General features: G+C 37.4%; 1 protein-coding gene across 5 annotated transcripts in view; it reads right to left on the reverse strand.

The window, feature by feature from the left end:
• Positions 1–277: 277 nt before the first annotated feature.
• ZPLD1 (zona pellucida like domain containing 1) overlaps positions 278–19,028 on the reverse strand; it is a 108,966-nt gene continuing 90,215 nt past the window's right edge. For all 5 annotated transcript variants that reach the window (XM_035540618.2, XM_035540615.2, XM_035540619.2 and 2 more), the window contains 9 exons: positions 16,171–16,391; positions 13,345–13,526; positions 12,658–12,730; positions 9,933–10,030; positions 9,198–9,278; positions 8,198–8,369; positions 6,717–6,825; positions 3,979–4,008; positions 278–2,137 (listed from right to left, as the gene is read on the reverse strand). In XM_035540618.2, the coding sequence (XP_035396511.1) occupies positions 1,962–2,137; positions 3,979–4,008; positions 6,717–6,825; positions 8,198–8,369; positions 9,198–9,278; positions 9,933–10,030; positions 12,658–12,730; positions 13,345–13,526; positions 16,171–16,391 (1,142 nt within the window). In that variant the 3' untranslated portion in view covers positions 278–1,961. The remainder of the gene's footprint in view (positions 2,138–3,978; positions 4,009–6,716; positions 6,826–8,197; positions 8,370–9,197; positions 9,279–9,932; positions 10,031–12,657; positions 12,731–13,344; positions 13,527–16,170; positions 16,392–19,028) is intronic.

Raw genomic sequence — 19,028 nt, forward strand, 5'->3', positions numbered from 1 at the left:
AACTAAGAAGTATGAATTGCATTTACAGAATTTCTGTGGTTGCCTATGAGTAAACTACAACAGATTATCTGAGGCTTATTTCTATCCAGACTTGGACATTAATCTCTAGAGTTTTGTCACTGCTTTTCAAGGGCCAGCAGACCTTTATTAATTTATCTTTTATATTGAAAGCTCTTAACCAAACTGATTTCTCATGTTTGTAGAAATGAGGTTACTGCATGCACATATAAACAATTTGGGGGGGGGGGGGGGGGGAACAATTCAGACAAAACATTCATTCTGAAGTGTTTCAAATAATTTTATTAAACAATCATGTTTTACATGTCATCAGACCTAACCCCTGAAGTGCAAAAATGTTTCTGAGGTATTAAGACGGGAGGAAAACAGGTACAGTGTTGGTTGTTAGGGATACCACACTAGAGCACAGTTGACTTTGCAAACAACAGGCCTTTATACAGCATTTGCAGGATCACAAATCTGAGAACAAGTCTCTATGTATTCAGTCTTGAGAGCCAAGGAGCCCTGATCATTAGCCAGTTGTGTCACATTAATGAAAATACAGACATTGTTAACACAGGATGATGATGATAAATATTAATGAGGTGTTTCTGGGCCAATATGTACAGTACATGAAAAAATGAAATTCCAAATTAACTGCTGAATCTGTGACCAAAATCCCAACTGTCTATCCAGTCCAGCTTAATGTCAAATCTATTTTGGCCTCTCTAGTACTAGGATTTTGTCTATTCTACACAGCTGAACCTGTTTGAAGACACCTGGTAACTCACACTGACTTCAGATAAGTCTTTATCAGAATAACTGGAGTCAACAGTATGGTACTGCTTGTGGCCTGGTATTCTTCTAGTTGCTCTCTTCCCCTTATCCATGCAATGAAGAAATCTAATCCATGGGGAAAATCTGCTGAAGAAATAAGCATTGATCTACTACTCTTTGTATAGACAGGAAAGTCAGAACTACAAAAAAAAAAGGGCAAAACTGGACCTTACAAATTGGGATGTTAGATTCTACTGCCAAATTAGGCTCCAAAATAATTTCAGATCGGGAAAGTTTTGGCATTAGTTGGTTGTATTTGCTTGCCTCTTCAGGGAGGCAGGGGCTGAACAAATACATTTTCCCCTTGGAGCATTTCCCAGTGTTAGAATTTGACTGAAGACTGTGTTTGTGGTGATTCTGTGCAGAATTAGCTTTCTGCTGAACATCAGATTTAAAACTCACTTATGTTCTCACTCAGTGATTTTGTTGGCAAAAAAGTTTCTCCACCTCTAAAACTGCCACATTGTTCATGACCAACTGCAATTTGCCCTGAACTCAAAGATACCAGCCAAATTCTGTCCTGTTTTTTGTGATATCACCACAAATCAACTGAAGACATATCTTAAGAAAATACTTTCAAATTAGTAATAAACAAAAGTCACTTCTTGTTCTAAGTCTTTCAGTGGCTCTTTTTAGCCAAGACAGATAATAACAAGCTCCTCCTGAGCTACAATTGTTTTTTCAAATTTGTGACAAAACATGACAAAATAGAAGTGATCCTCATCTTAGTAGGTGTATATGATTTTAGGAATGTTTCTGCATGTGTCAGGTTTTGCGTAAGAATGGCATACTTGGAAAGATTCTCACCTTAAGCATCTTCAGCTTGAAGAACTTACCGGGAAGCTGGAGACACAAGCTCTATTGTCAGCACACCCATGGGCATAATGTCACAGTCTGATCACAAACACAATTGAGATTCTCATAATTTCCTAGGATTGTTACCAATACTACTGCTGCTGCCTACCTACACAACAACATCTAACAAGTCTGCAGATAGAGAATAGCTGGAACAGCAGCTGGATATAGCTGGAATATTGCGCTCCCCCCCCCCCCCTTTTTTTTTTAGTGGTGATGTATCTTATGAACAAGAAAGGCAACCCCAAAGAAAAAGTGCAAGTACATCACTTTCAGTTGAAAACTGGGTTTCGGATGCCGCTCAAAATTGAGCTGTTGGGCCAATTTCTGTGCAGAAGTGTTAGGGACCATACAAAAAAGAAAATGCTTGTGATTCCTAGAATGACCACACCAGAAATCAGTGCACTGGTGACTGAATTCAGCTGGAAAGGAGCTCCATTCAGATGAGCTGCAAGAACAAAAATGCACAGGGAAGGTCTGGTTAGAATTTCTCAGCAGTGCCGAACATCCATCTTTCCATTACAACACCTTATATCAACAATAATTACAATGGAGGGACTAAAGCTACTACAGAGCAAGTACCTGTCTGCTTGGATAAAATTTAAGTATACTTTGAAAATAGTCGTTAGTTCTTTCAATACCCATCGTGCTGGGGAATAAAGACAGTAAGGACACTTCTTGCATAAACCCCTCACATTGGGTGACCAACCTTGACCTGTGCTATTTAAAGCAAGACAGGTACTGCCCAAAAACTATCAAGGTGAGGCATAAGGATTTATGGCCTAGGCAAATTAACGAAAGGATTTCTTCCCCAATATCCTTAGCTACATCATCAATATGATGGATATAAAAATCCTTAGCAGGCGTATCTAGAGTCAGAGCTCAGCTACTCTAAAAGTTTGTCTGTACACCTTCACAGGAGGCCCCTTAAAATTTTTTATCCAGTCTCAGAGAGAAGATACAACACATGTATTTACTATTTAGTGTAGCTCAAAAAGGCTGTTCGTGGACCTAAACCTGAACACTACAATGCACATATCCAGCCTGTACCATCTTTTACAGCAGAGGACAAAACATTTGAGCAGTAGGTACTATCCAAAGCACCAATCAGTGTTTGCCTAATAAGAGCTCGTTTTTTGCACTACCAGTGCTGGACAGTCCAGTGAAATTACAGGGCAGCTTCTAGGTGAGGAGCCACACTGCTCTTCCCAGAAGCAGCCTGCACATCACCAATCCCTCCCTCCTTAAAGCAGAAAAAGTCAGCTCTCTGTTTGTCAGGTGGCCATCCCCTTCTCAATCCTGTGATGCTTTCCGACCTTACCCATCATTCTCTCTACTACATTAGTAATCCTACCTCACTACCTCTGTGCCCCCCTCTGGGAAAACAGGTACAGGAAGGCTGGTGCTGTGGAATGGTAAGAAGGCTACTGTTTTCTTTGGATGGGAAGGAAAGGTAGCAGCCATTACAATACCAAGCTGTGTGCAGCAAATGGAGAAATTGCCTTTATTATTTTAATGACACCCATAGGTAGGAACAAACCAGTAAGTAATTCATTTTAGGGAAAACTTGTTTCCATGCCAGAAAGGAAAGGTAGCTGCTTCTAAAGGGTCTAAGTTGAGAAAAGAAGGGAACAAATAGCTACTAAAGTTCAGAGGAGACAGTAGGTTGATTGTGCCACTGGGTCCTGTTATGGGCAAGTAAGAAGCAGGATGGCCCAATGGACCACCTGGGTACCCAAGCTTGAACAACCTTTCCTAGTCATTAGCTACTCCTCATTACCAGCAGAATAACATACAAGCTGAAACAAGTCTTCCAAGTGCCCAAAAGAGAATCACTGTAAAACTTAAAGACCAGATCTCCCCTGCAGCATATTTCAGAACAAGAGCTGAAGCAGGACTCCTCTGACTTTGAGCTGTGAACTGAACTGGACTGCACCATAACAACAATTTTGCTGCACAACTCCCAGATGGCATGAGCAGATTTTACTGCTTAAGTTTAATTTTGCTTCTGGCAGTTGTAATGTTTCTTCACCCTTGTATGTCACAGAAGCAGATTTTCATTTCAAAGCCAACACAGAATTAGAAGTTACTGTGTTGGTGGGGCTGGGTATACAAATTAAACTGAGCATTCTAGATTTAACAATTGCTTGCTTTCTTTATGGTATGTCAGTATTTACTTACTTAAATGACACACACACAAAAAAAAATCTAGCTCAGTGCATAGAGCCGAATCAAAATGGTTCACTCAAACCATCTCTTTGGTGTTTCTTGGAATTTTGATTAACTTACCAAGCTGTGAATTGTTGGTTGGTGTCTCATCTGTATAAAACAAAAATAGGAAGCATTACATTTTTACAAGCACCTGGTGACCACACACCCCTCCTCCCCACCTTGCACACAGAAGTCCTAGCTTCATTTTCAAAGCACATCAACTGTATTTGCAATACTGACTAGCTGCTCCTAGTATCTCTGGTAAAATCAGGATGACAACATGAATTGCATGACGTTCCTTCATTTTTAAGGTGAGTGCACCAATATGAAGTTACTTAGTATTCTGTGGCATAAAATAAAAATAAAAACCACCTTAGTGCAGGGCCCCCTTATTTAAAAAGATTTGCATTTCTATTCTGCTCCTTTTAATACAAATACAAAGATAACCATGATATTATACACAAGTCCCTTCAACAATAACCATTTTACAAGAGTATCTGTATATGAAAAAAGGTTTAACCTGACTTTTTCCAAGGAAAAAACAGTGACCTTAAATGATTACCAAAAAATGCCCTTACCCAATGCACACTTTGCTCTTAACAGTTACATAGTGACATCATATTCAAGGAAACATTTGTATTTTGTGCTCATTTTATCTTTCTGAAGTTACTTACCATTGTCCATCTCAAAACTACATTTCTTGTCATTGTTTGTGCTTTTCTGGGGCAACTCGTAAGCACAGCTCTTATATATGTTTACGCTAAGCAGCCATCTTCTATGTTTAAGTGAGACAACCATCAAAATCTGTGAAATTTCACCTTCACAAGTAGATACCTGCTTTGTCTCTAGACACGGAGACCAAAATATTTCCTTCTGTGTATTCCTTCTACAATGACTTTTCAGATTAACAAACAAGAATGAAGCTTCTCTGAAAAGGATACAATGTCAAAAATATGAGTTCAGAAATACACAGAAAAAGGGACGTTATTCTTTTGCAGTAGTGCTATTCAGTTCATACTAGGGTAACTACATAAAAAGTGCTGTTACCAGAATAACTGTGACTAGAGTGATGGGAAGACCTGGCTAACTACTTGAGGTGCCTGCCTATGCAGACACTGACACACAGGACCAGCCCCAGGACAGATGCAGCACCAATCCAAATCAGATGAGGAAAGTGAGGGGTTGCACATCTGTGCAACTGCAGCCACGTGATATAATACAGACATACGTACTACGGTCAGCAAGGTGCAGCAGGTTTTATGGGCGCTGTACAAACACACCTGTACTAAAGCTGGACCAGTGTCTGTCTTGAAAATACTATAAGCACCTTTGCATAGCTTCATGTCAGAGTAAGCCAGTACTGCCACCTATGGCACTCTTTATCCACAAAGTCACTTTTGTCCAACTGAGTTGTTTTCTCATGACCTTCCTCCTTTTCTTTCACTACCGTATTCATGAATGTCACATCATTAATACACTTATTTCCACAAGGGTAAGGGACAGGGAAAGGAAATATTAATTGCCTCTTTCTGCTCCAGAAGGAAAACTGAAGCTCAAGTCAGATTGACTTGACCAACAGCACTCAGGAAATTGGTGGCAGAGTTCAGAACTGAATCACTGTTTTATGAAGTACTTTTATTATTCAAAAAATAAAAAAATAAAAACAATATTCACAGCATTTGAATCAAAGTATATCACTTAACAGGGGCTGCTCACATAGCAAGTTCTATATAGTTCCCATTCCTTGGTCAAGGCAGCATTTCTCTAGCATAGATGTTTAAGCAAATCTGTCATTTATTTTCAATAAGTATTCACGCATGCAAATTTGAAGTTAGTTCTTTTCAATTTTTGTTGACTAATCAGATGACAGCAAGGGTGTTCAATTGAGACCATGTATAATGGAGAAAAAAAAATAGTGACTTTGATTGCAAAAACATTGCTTATAACTGAGAGTATTTGTTTTAAGACGTCTCTTGGTAGATGGTTCCCAGTCCTGGAGGATCAATTGGCCCTTGTACATGTGGGCAGAACCACTTTGTGTGTAAAAAAGGATTTTATTCTCAAGTGTTTCAATTATTTTTCCTAGACAGGATTCAGTCCTGTTCTCAGGTTCCTAAATCTAAGACTGCTGAAATCTGCAAAACAGAATTTCTTAAATACTTTTAATTTATTAAGTTATCAACAGCAGTCAAATAATTTTCAGAGACTACAGATTGTGGGCTTTTTTGTGTGTGTTTTGGGTTGCTTTTTGTTTTCTTTACTTTTGGCAATTAAAATGGAAATCCATGAAGTTTAACTCTGGATCTAAAAGAGTAGATTTTAGTCCCCTACGAGGTGTGATATATTTGTCCTATTTCCTTCCTATAGCTGAAGGCTAAGTATAGCATGTATTAACATTACTCAACACAAATAGAAACACGTGTGAAACTGGAAGAAATGGTGAATAGAAAGTGACAGTGAATATTTGTTAGCTGTCCAAATTAAATTGTGATTGTGAACACAGTACTGTAAATTCCATTATATTCAGCGAAATCTGAAAAAAGTCAACCTGCTGAGTTTGGGCTTTTCAAATGGGTGTACATGCATAACAGTATCTCACAGAGATTTTCATGGGGTCAAGAGGAATCATGTGAGCTGAGCAGAAATATTAGTTCAAAATTTCTAACAAAGACTTCAATAGTTGAGTAAAAAATACCCAAACTCATGGAGAAACCACCCTTTCTCTAAGTCATTGGAAGTTTTTAGTTAACTGTAAAAACATTTCCCCAGGTGTTTGAGATTCTTGCAGTACACAGAAAAAATTTGCTTGTTCCTACCACTCCTTGTAATGATGGGGCCAGCAGTGATTACAGCATTGCCAGAGGTGCTCTGAGGACTCCAAGTTGTTCTCCTACCAGTGTCTCTTCTTTCTCTGTTACTGCAAATCTGAACAGTTAATCAAAACAATCACCGTTTCAGAGTGGAATGGAATTATTGCCCTTCTGTGCTTCCTTTTTTAATGAAAGCTCTTTTATAAGCAATACTACAACTTCGATTTTATTTCTTAGTATGCATTAAACTATTCTGCAATAAAAACTGCTGCAATATTCCCTAGAAGTATATCTTGTAAATGCCTAGCTTCCCATTGCATTTTGCCTCACTTCATTTACAGAACTACATTGCTGTTGTGTACAAGATCCATTTCATATTAAATTTTCAGTAGTTAATTTCCCAAAGCTTTGTTTACAGTCACTTTTCCCAACAAATGTATTTTGCTTGAATAGGGATAGACAATACGCTACAGTCCCTATTCCAGGGAGCTTCTTAAGTTAAATTTCATACTTTTCCATGAAGCCCTAAATAGCGATGACACATGAAAACAATCCTCAGCACTACCATCTGGAATCCACCTTTAATTTAAATCTCTAACTTATCTACCTTAACGTTGTGTACACAAGAATAAGAGCATTTCTTCAATTTCAACTTCATACAAAAGAACTTCAAAACCCTCAGAACATGCACATCCATAGAAACAACAAATTATTTAAACACAATTAAGTATAACATAAAGCACAAAATGAAAGAAGTATACTGAACTGATAGCACTTTACAATTTTAAGTGGAAAGGCATTCAGCAGGAAACTACACTGCATTTTGAAGACTTCAAAGAATATTGCGTTCATATGCATATTCAAGTGTTTCAGTTTCCCAGACATACTTCTTGTTCTTTATGCTCCCAAAATGAAATAATTTTTGAATTTACACATCTTCATTAACTTCAGCAAAACAGTAGTTTCCAAACTATAAGGGAGGTGGAGATAAACAAAAGAGGAAGTAATAATTCCCCCACCCCCATCAGAAACACTTTCAAATTTTCCTTGTCAGGATAAGTGTGCTTACTATAACTTTAAATTTTCTATTTATTCTATTCTAAGATATTTATATTCCATCCACTGTGATTATGAGTACTTTGTTTCTTAGACACTACATTAAGATTATCAGCTCTGAAGCTGTCTTAGAGTCATTACTTCTAATAATGAGTTAAGGACCAAAAGGCAAAAAGATCACTTCTTGCGTGTTCAACAACCTGTGCTTTGCAGGTCTAGTATTATTCTACCTTTAGGTGACAACATTCGTTACCTTATTCATCAGTTGGTTTATATTCCTTCAGACACACAAAGAACATCCTTAATTTTGACTCTACAAGTCATCTTCATTATGTCATCCAAATATCCATTACATTTGGATGCAGAATGACTCCGGTTTGACTAACTTATATCCAGATAACTAGCAGCAACTTCTATCCATTGAAACTTACTGGCACAAGAAAGGGACAGTCATCTGCTCTGCACAGCTTTGTCACGCAGTGAAGGAAGACTGTAGACATCTTCTGGTTCTTGTGCTTAACAAAGCGGAATACCTCAAAAGAAAACCTTCCCATCTGGCTCTTGCCATTTTCAATTATAGTTGTCTGTGGGTCTTTGTCGCAACTAGATTTTGTTAAAAAAATATAAAAAAATAGGATGAGCAGATGTATGGCTAGCTTTTTAAAGCTCTTAGTTAAGAATAAGATAACTTAGGCAGCAATTCAGTGCTTTAGGTCCTTGAAAAGACCACGATGCCACGATGTCCAAAATGTGCAGCCGCAATCTCCCTACTAGGCTGCACAGTCCTGTGCTCATTGCTACAGAAACACTATGATTTGCAACATCACAGCTATATCCAAAATACCATTTAACTCCAGTGGCCCCAAAAAATTGAGGGCTGAAACAAGAAGTAATCATGTGTGCTAACCAGCATAGACAGGTAACTCCAGATGAAGACAGACTCTCTCCAAGCAACCATCACCGATGAGACTTAATGAGAGATACTGCCAAGATACTAATTATGTTTTACAGAGTTCCAATTCCAGTAAGTATTATTACTGGGACTAGCAGGAGCATCTAGTAATCTTTAATCATTTGCTTAACTCCTTTCCTGAACTACAGTCTTTGACGTTTTATATCATTGTCATTGACCACAAGGTTATCTTTATTAAGATAAAGTCCAGTTTAACCATTCAGTTTTGGTGTTTCTGATCTCTAGCACAGCCATTTTGAATGTATGCTTCTCCACCATAATTCTCATGACTTTGAGCTTGATTCTATGTTTATGCTCATAAACAAGACAAGACTTGACATGTTATAAATCCAGCCCTCAGGCCTCTCTGCTAACTTTGCTTAGTTTTCAGGCAGTTTTAGAACACCACTAACAGGGAGATTTATAACCATGTTTTTTAAAAGAAGTAACCACAAATACTGGGTTTGCATAGGATGTACCTGAGAAAAAGATCATACCGAAGATCATCACCAGGATTACCAGATGGTGTGGTGTAACAGTAGTCCATCAAGACATTCCACCTGTACAGGAGGCAAAGTGATAGATGATGAAGTGAACTGGCAACATAAGAGAAGGGGTGGAGAACACGGGGGATAAGATGAAAGGACAGTACAGGCAAGTGTACAAACTAGTAATGCAGGCTGTTACACTGAAGCTGAGTTACTGTGTTTAAAAGCTGAAGTACTAGGTTCCAACTATACCACTTGTTTCTTCCCAACTTAAAGAACTAAACAACACACACCACAGCAGTAGAACTTTATAACTCAAATCATATGGTTTCATGCGAGACAAAAAACATGCCAATCCATATGTCGCATACCTCTTCTCAGAAGTGATGGCCATATATAACTAGAAGCCAAAACCTTCCCATTTTTAAAAGCCCAGGAGTTTCTCATTTATTCCTCATTCGACCCTTTCTTAAAGAACAACAATATAGAGTGTAAAGCATAATTTGGAAAGAACTTTCATTATGATAACAGCAGCAAGATATGCACTCAACATCAAGGACTTGATAACCTCCAGCTGAGGGCAATGAGCTCAAACATTAAACATCCTTCTAACCCACAAAAAAAATAAAATAAAATAAAAGAAGACTGATGCTTCTAAATCAGAATAATTTAGAAACCCAAGAGCTGAATAGCCAACAGGACAAGAAATAACATCCATTATGGTACCTGCCATCAAGGTTGGTTGCTCTCACAGCTGCATATATTTTTGTTTTCAAAGGTAAACCTGTACTTGGGATAAGGAGCTGCTGGCTGTAGGTTGAGTCCTGAAAAACAAACATTGCCTCAATGTACAAGAAATCCCACTGTGACAACTCAGGTGTACCCATCTGCATTCACAAACTGAACTCACATCTAATTTCTGACTCATGTAGGACAACTATTTACTTAGTCCTCCTTCTGGGAGGAGATAGAAAGCAGTTCCACAGCATTTGCCTACAAGTTTGTCTGTAAAGATCAACAACACTTGACTTGTCTTACCCTATGCAACTGTTTGGGGAAATCTATTTATCATTTTATGAAGTGGCTAGATCAGTAATCAAAGAAAAGTTATTATTTATGAACAAGGTTTCAAGTTAACACCTTAATGTCTCCCAGTGCCTACAAGCAAACAGTGACTGCTGTAGTTTTCTTTAAAGAAGAGATTAACTAGGTTGTCACAGTGCAGTCTTGCCCAGGAAAGGTTCTTACAATTATTTAATTTAGTGGAGATAGCAATCCCTCCAGGCATTATTCATCTCAAGCTTTAGACATATTCCAATATCCAAAATGTAATTTTCATGGAATTTGTTTTGTTGAAGGTTTAAAGTAACAAATATTTTCATTTAAATTCTAGTATTTCAAAATTCTGTTTCAATAAATTTGTATGTAACAAAAAAAAAAAAGATTTTCCCATATATAACTACATAGATATAGCTGTTTTGCTAGTTTCTCTGTTCACAGGCTGAATCATTAACATCACTTGAGCAATGACCCACAGATGCCATGAAACAAATACAGAGTGACAGATGTTAATTTAGCGTATCAAAATGCACTTACAGGTAATGTCATCTATGTCAAATAAGTTGCTAATCCAGAAAGCACAGGGATTCAGCATACTGAGACCTCTTGTGAGAGGTCAAAGCACTCGATGCATAAGAAAAATTTTGTTTAGTGAAATTTTGACAGTGCCACAATAATACCAGGTTCATTGTGGCGGGCAAGAGCAGCAGCTGACAGTAATGAGAAAGATTAAGTACATAAATCAAGTGATTTTTCCAAGGGAATGATGCCGAAAATCACAGTTTGCCAAATGTGTACTCACTTCATTACTGGAGGACTTGGGAGCCACGCATGCACACACAGACCAGCTCCCTGACATGCACAGAGCAAGTCTTAGCAGATCCATTCAAATGAGATCATTTCTTAAAACAGCATAAATATCTCGCATTGTAAGATCCTTTAGGATGTTAAACAGGTATGTTTGCCTTCTTTAAATTCAATTATACATTTCTCTGTTACCTAGCTCTGTCAAATTTTGCAAGCTAATAAAAAATTTTCTACACTAAGTTCCTCATTCCATCAGTTTTGGAGGATGAAAGTCCATCTTTCCAGTAGGTAACTGAGAAACAAAGGCACTCTCAGTACAAGCATTAATAGCATTTTTAGCTGAGTGATTGCAGAATTAGGTCCTGAAAGGCAGCAACAAACAAGTGGTGGTCAACTCCTTTATTTAGAGAAGTTTGGCAACTTTTCCCATCCCCATCCTTTTGGTCACAGGATTATTTAAAAATGAGAGAAGTATAATCTTCATTTTAACAGATTACAGGTTGTTATTCAGAGCTCTGTTCTGTCAAACAAACATGATTTTTTAAAGAATGCCTTTGGAAAATGTCCTGTTACAATATTTATAGCTCATTATGTTCAAAGTTTAAAGCATTGACTTTTAAATCAGTTGCATGAATTATAACTCAGCGTCATGATGGCATGAATAATAATGCAAAAAATCAGAATCATAATTTACAAAAATGTTGCTTGATAGATTGAAAAAATGATATTTAAATCAGGTATTTAAAATGTATGAACAAAATTTTTAATCAACGCAAAAAAATCATTTCAGGGACTAATGTTTTTTTTAAGTAGAGGTCCACACATTTTTCACATTTTACTGTCACCTTCCATATTTACATAGCAAAAGCTTATACAATAATGCATATCCAAGTTAAATTATCTAAAAGGTATGATAGAAGTGTTAGTTGAAAGCTGTTAAAATTATTTAGCCTTAAAATCTTGAAAGTTCATACACTAAGATAACAAGTACTGTGGGCTTTAGGTTTGGAACAAATCCCACATGCCTCACAACAATTAGGTGATCAAAACACTTACGAGGTTTGAACATAAAAATACTCCAGCAAAAAATGCTACAGTTTATTTCTAAAGGAATAGATCTAGATTTATTTTTTTTTTTTACAGAATTCTACAGAACATCTGTATCAGTACAATGCATCTATGCACATATATACACAGATGTACATGGATATTAGAAATATGCACATAAACATAATAAATGCAAACAAGTATGCACTCTGGAGTATGATTATTATTACTACAACTGATTATTTGCATTGCAGTAGAACCTAAAAGCCAGAGCTGCAAACTGAGGGACTGTATAAATACAGAATAAAGACCGTGTGTGTCTTCAAAAACCAGCCATATAAATACAAGACAAGAGGTACGTGAAAACAAAAAGGACAAGGGAATGTAGATGAAAGCTGCCCTTGGTCCTTCATGGGAGAAATGGGAGAGTAATAACGCCAAATGAAGGGAAGTCTACATTTTGCTGTGCTAATCCAGCTTGCACCCACAGAACAGAGACAGATTTAGTCTAGGTCGTGTTACTGTGTTTTATACTCACATTGTAAAGCAACAAATTCAAAGTACTGATAAATGTACCATTGTTCTCTCTTACAGAAATAGCAGCTGATGACCTACAACAGAACCAGAAATCATTGTGAAGATCAAAGAATACAGTTTGTCTTTCCACACTTGTGTTCTTTTTTTTTTTTATATCATTAAAAATCTCAATAAGCTATATCACAAGGAGTTAATTTACACGTTTGTGTTATAAACTTCAAAAATAGAAATTTATAGTGGAAACACTGACAGAACCTTAACTATATGGAAAATAATAGATACTGTTGAAAACATGAATCAGAAAAATAATTAGCTGAGAGGCCAAGTGACAAAAAGGAACCCGCTTTTCATGATATATAGGGTCTACTCATTGAAATATTTTCTCTGTATTCACAAACTTACAAACAATTTCATGAAGAATTTTCATGTTTGTTGCTACCATTTTGTCATCAGAAAACCACAATTTTAAGGCAACTTTTGCATCAACTAAGACAAAAGCAGGTCTTCATTAAACTATGTTATCTTACAGAGTTATGCTACTGAAGGTTTTCTCCTTTGCACCACCTCTTCTTTCCCTTCACTGTTTTACAAAGTTAAGTATCACTATTGTTGACAGTACTGCTATAGCATGCATATGGGCTTATGCAGACATGGGAATGAAACACATAGGAATGAAAAGCGCACTTACGAAGCAAGCTGGGTATTGTTAACCAGGTATTCCAGTGGATAGCTACAGCTAAATTTATACAGAAGCCCAGGTAAATAGCTGATAATCGTTGGTGGGTCTGGTGTATCTATATAGCCCGAAACATTACCTATCTGTATCACTGAGGTATTCCCATAAGCATTGATACCTCGAGCTGAGGACACCTATTGAGGGAGATAGAAAAGAAATATTACCAGAAAGTTGAGCATGGAACAAGAGATATGCCTAAGAATATTGATGTCTTAGACCATCATTTACCCAGAAATATCTTCAGGAAGGTCTTTCAAACATGAATTTGATTTATTAACACCATGTTGCCTGTGTTCTGTTTCTCACCTCCCCGAGATCAAGCACATACAGTTCACAGGGGATACCACTGATCCTAAAACATGGGTTCAAGCAACATTTGAATAAAACTGATGAATCCAGGTACGAACTGTTTCTCTGCACATTCCCAATGAATTCACATGACTTACTGGGAAAAGCTGAAGGAACTTTTCTATTACAGTTAAATAGCATAAAATAAGCTTCTGTATGCAACTATGAAGTAGATACATAAACAATTTTATTTAAAGAAACAATACCTAGTCACTCAATGTTTATTTTTGACAAAGCCAATTTACTTTATAAGCAGATACAAATCAAGCAGCTGAACTTTGCATCTGTGTTTTTGCCTACATTATACATCTCTAAAAGATAAACTAAGCAGAAAGAAAAACTGCCAGAAATGCAAGTTAGATATTTAATGTAAAATCAGATAATGCCTCATTTGAGGATGCCAATACAACCCTAATTCAGTCCCTGGACTGTGTTCTGGTGCATTGCTCAGGCTCACAAACTGCTGAGCCAGTAAAAGAAATAGCTCTCCAGAAAGCAGACCCTTTCCTCCTGGTAGCAACCTGCCCCACTCCATCTAATCTGAATGAAGGAATAGTTTGTGAGAACAGCAAATAAATACGTCCCAAATTACTTTCTCATTAGGCACAAACACAATAAAGCCAGATAAACATGGCACTGGACTTCATCTGTAGCATTGTATTAGCTTCTGCACTATATCAACAAAACAAACACTTTCCACAGTTTTATAGCATGCAATTTCTTTAAAAGCCATTTCATCACTTAGAAGAGTCACCCTGAGGTGCACATGAGCTGCAGCATTTTGTAGTAGCACAGGATATGCAGCAGGTATATTGATTGTTTAGCTACAGGGAAGTCTGGTGGAAGATACACAACTGTGCACTTTGCCAACGGTATGTGGCTAGTCATTACACAAATTGAAGGAAAACACTGAATATCAGATTTCCTAGGATTTGTCCCTTGCCTAAGAAACACAGCCTAGAGCACAGGGGTAACCAGCTACTGCTGTTTGGCTTTCTCCCCACCCCATCCCCCCCAAATAAAAAAATTTGTCTCCCATACTGCAGACCTGTATTTTATCTGAGTTCTGCCCAAAATGCTACTTTCCCTTCGTACTACTCCACAGTAAGAACATAACACTACCTGCTCCTTCATCCTCTTCTTGGCACAGCATACAAAAACTTAGACCAGGTGAGGGGAAATTCTTGTCAAATTTTTAGCAGCTACTGCTTGATCTCTGTATCCTGTGCAGCCTTATTGGAGCCCCAATCTGCATTTATTTGGACTGATCAGACAGCAAGCTCTTACAGTTGTAATCAAACAGCAAGCTCCAGGAGGTTATGACCAACTCCACAGGAATAGCAAGAGGTTCCTTCCTGTCAAGCTCCCCTACTGCAAGTCATGGTAGCTTTTCAGAGAGACTGGGGAAAGAATCTTGATCTCACTGAACTGTTTTTGTTCAAATAACAAACAGTTCAAAATAAAACTCAGCCTCTGGCAAACAGGTCAGAGAGCATATTGAACAATTCAGCACAATTTGAAAAAATTATTAGTAACTGAAAGCAGCAGGGTTGTTATGAAAACTGACAGGTAACTAAGCATGAGTATGAATTCCAGACACCAGATGAGCCTTGAGAAAGAATACATTTTTATAAGTCATTCATAAATAGTTTGATACAGTAATCAAAGATTGAAGCTGAATGTGTAAGTCTGAACATCAGTCCTACATTGTCTTTTTTTTCTCATGAATTGAGCACATAGGTAATATTTTATGTTCTGTATATGTTTGGTTTTTTTTGTTTTGTTTTTTGTTTTTGTCAAACATTCTTTCAAATTTTTGCTTGAAAACTTCAGTTTGTTGCCAGGCAGTTCTAAATATAGCTGTGATTTTACACGGAGAGCACTATTTGCAAAGATGCCTACTGTTAGCTTCCTCTCTTGGGGTTGGGTCCTCTGGCTGGAATATTCCCCCTGTGACTTTCAGCCTGAAATCCCTGCCTTATCACAGAGCATATAGTATCATTCAGCAAGTCCTCTCCTATGAGAGTGCAGAAGTACCCAGTCTATAACTCTCACCTGATCAACCAACTCTTAAAAATATTTTTCTTTCATTTCACAAGTAGGTATTTGAAAAGTTTCAGCAAAACAAGACGCGCTCAAAGGTTTTAAGAATGGCTTGCAAAAATCCCCTTTTCCACTGAAAAAATTACTGCAATAAAAAAGTGTCCTATGTAGTCACAGGGCAAGCTTGTCCCACCACATTTCCTAATTAGAAATCAAAATAAATTATTGACTTTGTTTTCTTGTGAAGAAAATATAATGTACACATTATATTGCTAACTAGGAAAGACAACGTAAACATTATCTGTAAAATATACAATGCTGTCAGGGCATTCGCTTGATCCTATGCATAAACATCCATGCTACCATTTCACTTTGATCTCATCTTACCACTAAAGTGTTTCCACAGGATTCCAAAGTACTCAGATTGATGATGAAAATGACCACTGCTGGAAAGGTGTTGTTGTTGATGAACCCCCTGCAGTGAGCATTCCCATGTTTCCCATTCAGAGCCAGATCTGTTTCAGAATAACCAGAGAAAAGAACTGTGCAAAAATTTATCTTCATAGTAATGGTCTGCACTCCACAGAAAACACTGATATCTCGTTCAGCTGCACAAAAATAAGAAAGACAGGAAAAGACATAAGAAGATGCTTTTCAACAAACATAAGTACTCCAGCAATTAGTCTAGTGTTGCACCTTCTGATCAAATCAATTTTTAGACCCCAGTCACAGGAAAATATTAGAACATAAGGGGTCAGAATTGCTTTATTCTGAAAAAAAAATTAAAAATTAAAAAAAAAAAAAAAAGATATATTTGAATCTACAAATTCACTGAAGAAAAACAAGAATTAACACAGTAAATGTAGTCTACCATGCAACAAAAACAGTATTCCAAACTTCCCTAGCAAGTCATTCAGTATTACATCCATAAACCGAAGCACTGCAACGGACTGGAAAACAGCAAGTGGTTATATATTTGGAGTTAGATTAAACAGTCCTTTTCTGAAACAGTAATTCCCAGCAATTTTGAGAAACTTGGGAGGCTGAGTTCTGCCCTCCAGCCCACTCCAGATGACATCTGGCATGGAAGTCATGTGCACTTAAGGTTGTCTGGAGTCCACTTTGTACCAGACCACAGTCTCAGGCTGTGCAGAAGACAATGACTGAAACCACAAGGTGTCTTGCAATCTGTCATTCTGTACATTATGGCAATTTAAAAAGACCTAGTAAATAGCAACTGTTACAACTGATCAGTTTTTGAACAGCAGCAAAAAAACTCCTTGGGATGAATTTGACCCTTTATCTGAAAATTCTGAAGATTTTTATGTATTTGAGTATAAAAGAATCAGGTTAGGATACAGGAACAAGGAATAGTTTGTTTGAGTCCAGAGCTAGCTATTATATAACTTTTCTATAAGCAAGCTCTTCTCTTTGCAATTAGATGATGGGGAAGGGGGGGGGAAGCATTTATTTTTTCCCCCTAGTGCTCTGTGAAAAGGTGTACTGCATCATGTTCAACACAGACATTACTCCTTTATATAACAACTCATTTATTACACCTGCTTAAAGATTAAGTGCTATTAAAAATTGTAAAAACAACTTCAGTCAATACCATACCATTAAGCCTGCTGAAATGAATTGTTTCACTGCACTGACACAACAGAGAGGAAATGAAATCTCTATTACAATGAACTAGCTCTTCCCCCATGGTACAGAAGCACAAGCGGTTTAATTTAGACAGTTTTAATGGTGGCTTTAAAGCCAAAACAATCAAGTACAGGAAATAACAGGCTAAACTCTGGCCTTAGCTAATGTGGTGATAAATGTTACTCGCTGGGTGTAAATTTGGGCAGAAAGATACTGGAGGCAAAAACTTAAGTTGAAGTGACGCAGCATGATATTCTCCTGGTTTGTACGTATACTTATTTCCACTAAAATAATGTACAAAAATCAAAATGCACGCTTTGGTATCCACTACTAGAGGGTTGTTATAACCCACTTAATGGGTATACTAAGGTAGAGGGAATAGTACAAAAAAAGTAAATAAAGAATATGCTTTTACGCTTGCTCAAAGCAATGAACAGATTGTAATAAATCTCAGGATGTAATATAAACTAGCTCAGTTAATTTTATAACTCACTTCAAGTCTTTTAAAGAGCAGGGTGTTACTTTTCCTGTTAAAGTACCTTTACCACTTGGCAAAATTCTCACTTGACACTAATGAAATGAGAACTCTACAGTACAAAAGCAACCTTAGCATTGTACAGGAGGATAAGCTGCTTTCCCAGACTGAAGTTTTGCTCATGCTTTACAAGGAAGTATTATCATCACATTTGTTCACTCTGCAACTCAAACACGGTATATTTGTTCAGAAGTGAATCTGAAACTAGATGCAAACAGATCTAATGTCTCTTAAGACTATCAACACCCAGCAAATTTCTTGTGAATTTAGAAAGTTAAACATTAACCCTACCTATGTACATTTAAACAAAAATAGTTTCATTCCTGCAGTAAAGGCTTCTGGTTTTCTGAGTCAACCTTACTGACAAGTGTCCTGTGCAAAACAGAGCACAGCTCATGAGGTACACAGATACTGCAGTAACAGACACCATCGAGTCACGGGTGGACTCATGGCAACACAAGCCAAATGCTGACAGCTCCGCTCCCTGGTACCCCTCCATTCACTGCTAAGATTTGCCATAGAGCAGACAGAAATACCTGCGGAGGATAAGAGTTTGCCAGAACACTGTTGAGAAAAGTCATTTCACCAGAAGTATTCTATAGGACATTTATAGATCAAAACCAGCCTCTCTGCACAAGCCTCCTCTTGATCGAATTCCTGCTTTAGCGGTGAATTAAAATGCACAGTGCGTGAGAAAAAGTGGCAGTATATTCTGGAGATGAACTAGCTTTACTAAGTTTCGGTATGCACTTACGGCAAGAGCCCCTGAATCAAAGTTGTGTTTCCCATCTGAAGACAGCTGTACTGACGTGGCTGTACACGCCAAAAGCCTTCTAAAAGCTATGCTCTGCTGCAATGCAGAACTAAAGCTTTTCATCCATGCAACTCTCTGAAGGATGGCAGGATTTGACCTTATTACATACTGTAGAGTATGTCTACCCTTCAGTACAAAAAGTCAAAGTATTTTCCATCTACCAAATACATTTTTTTCTTGAATCCTTCTAATTATCTCATACTTACACTGTAAAACCTGCAAGCTGCAGGAAGAGCCCTGTCTGGTTAT

This window comes from Cygnus atratus, chromosome 1, assembly GCF_013377495.2.
Source record: "Cygnus atratus isolate AKBS03 ecotype Queensland, Australia chromosome 1, CAtr_DNAZoo_HiC_assembly, whole genome shotgun sequence".
NCBI classification, from domain to species: domain Eukaryota; kingdom Metazoa; phylum Chordata; class Aves; order Anseriformes; family Anatidae; genus Cygnus; species Cygnus atratus.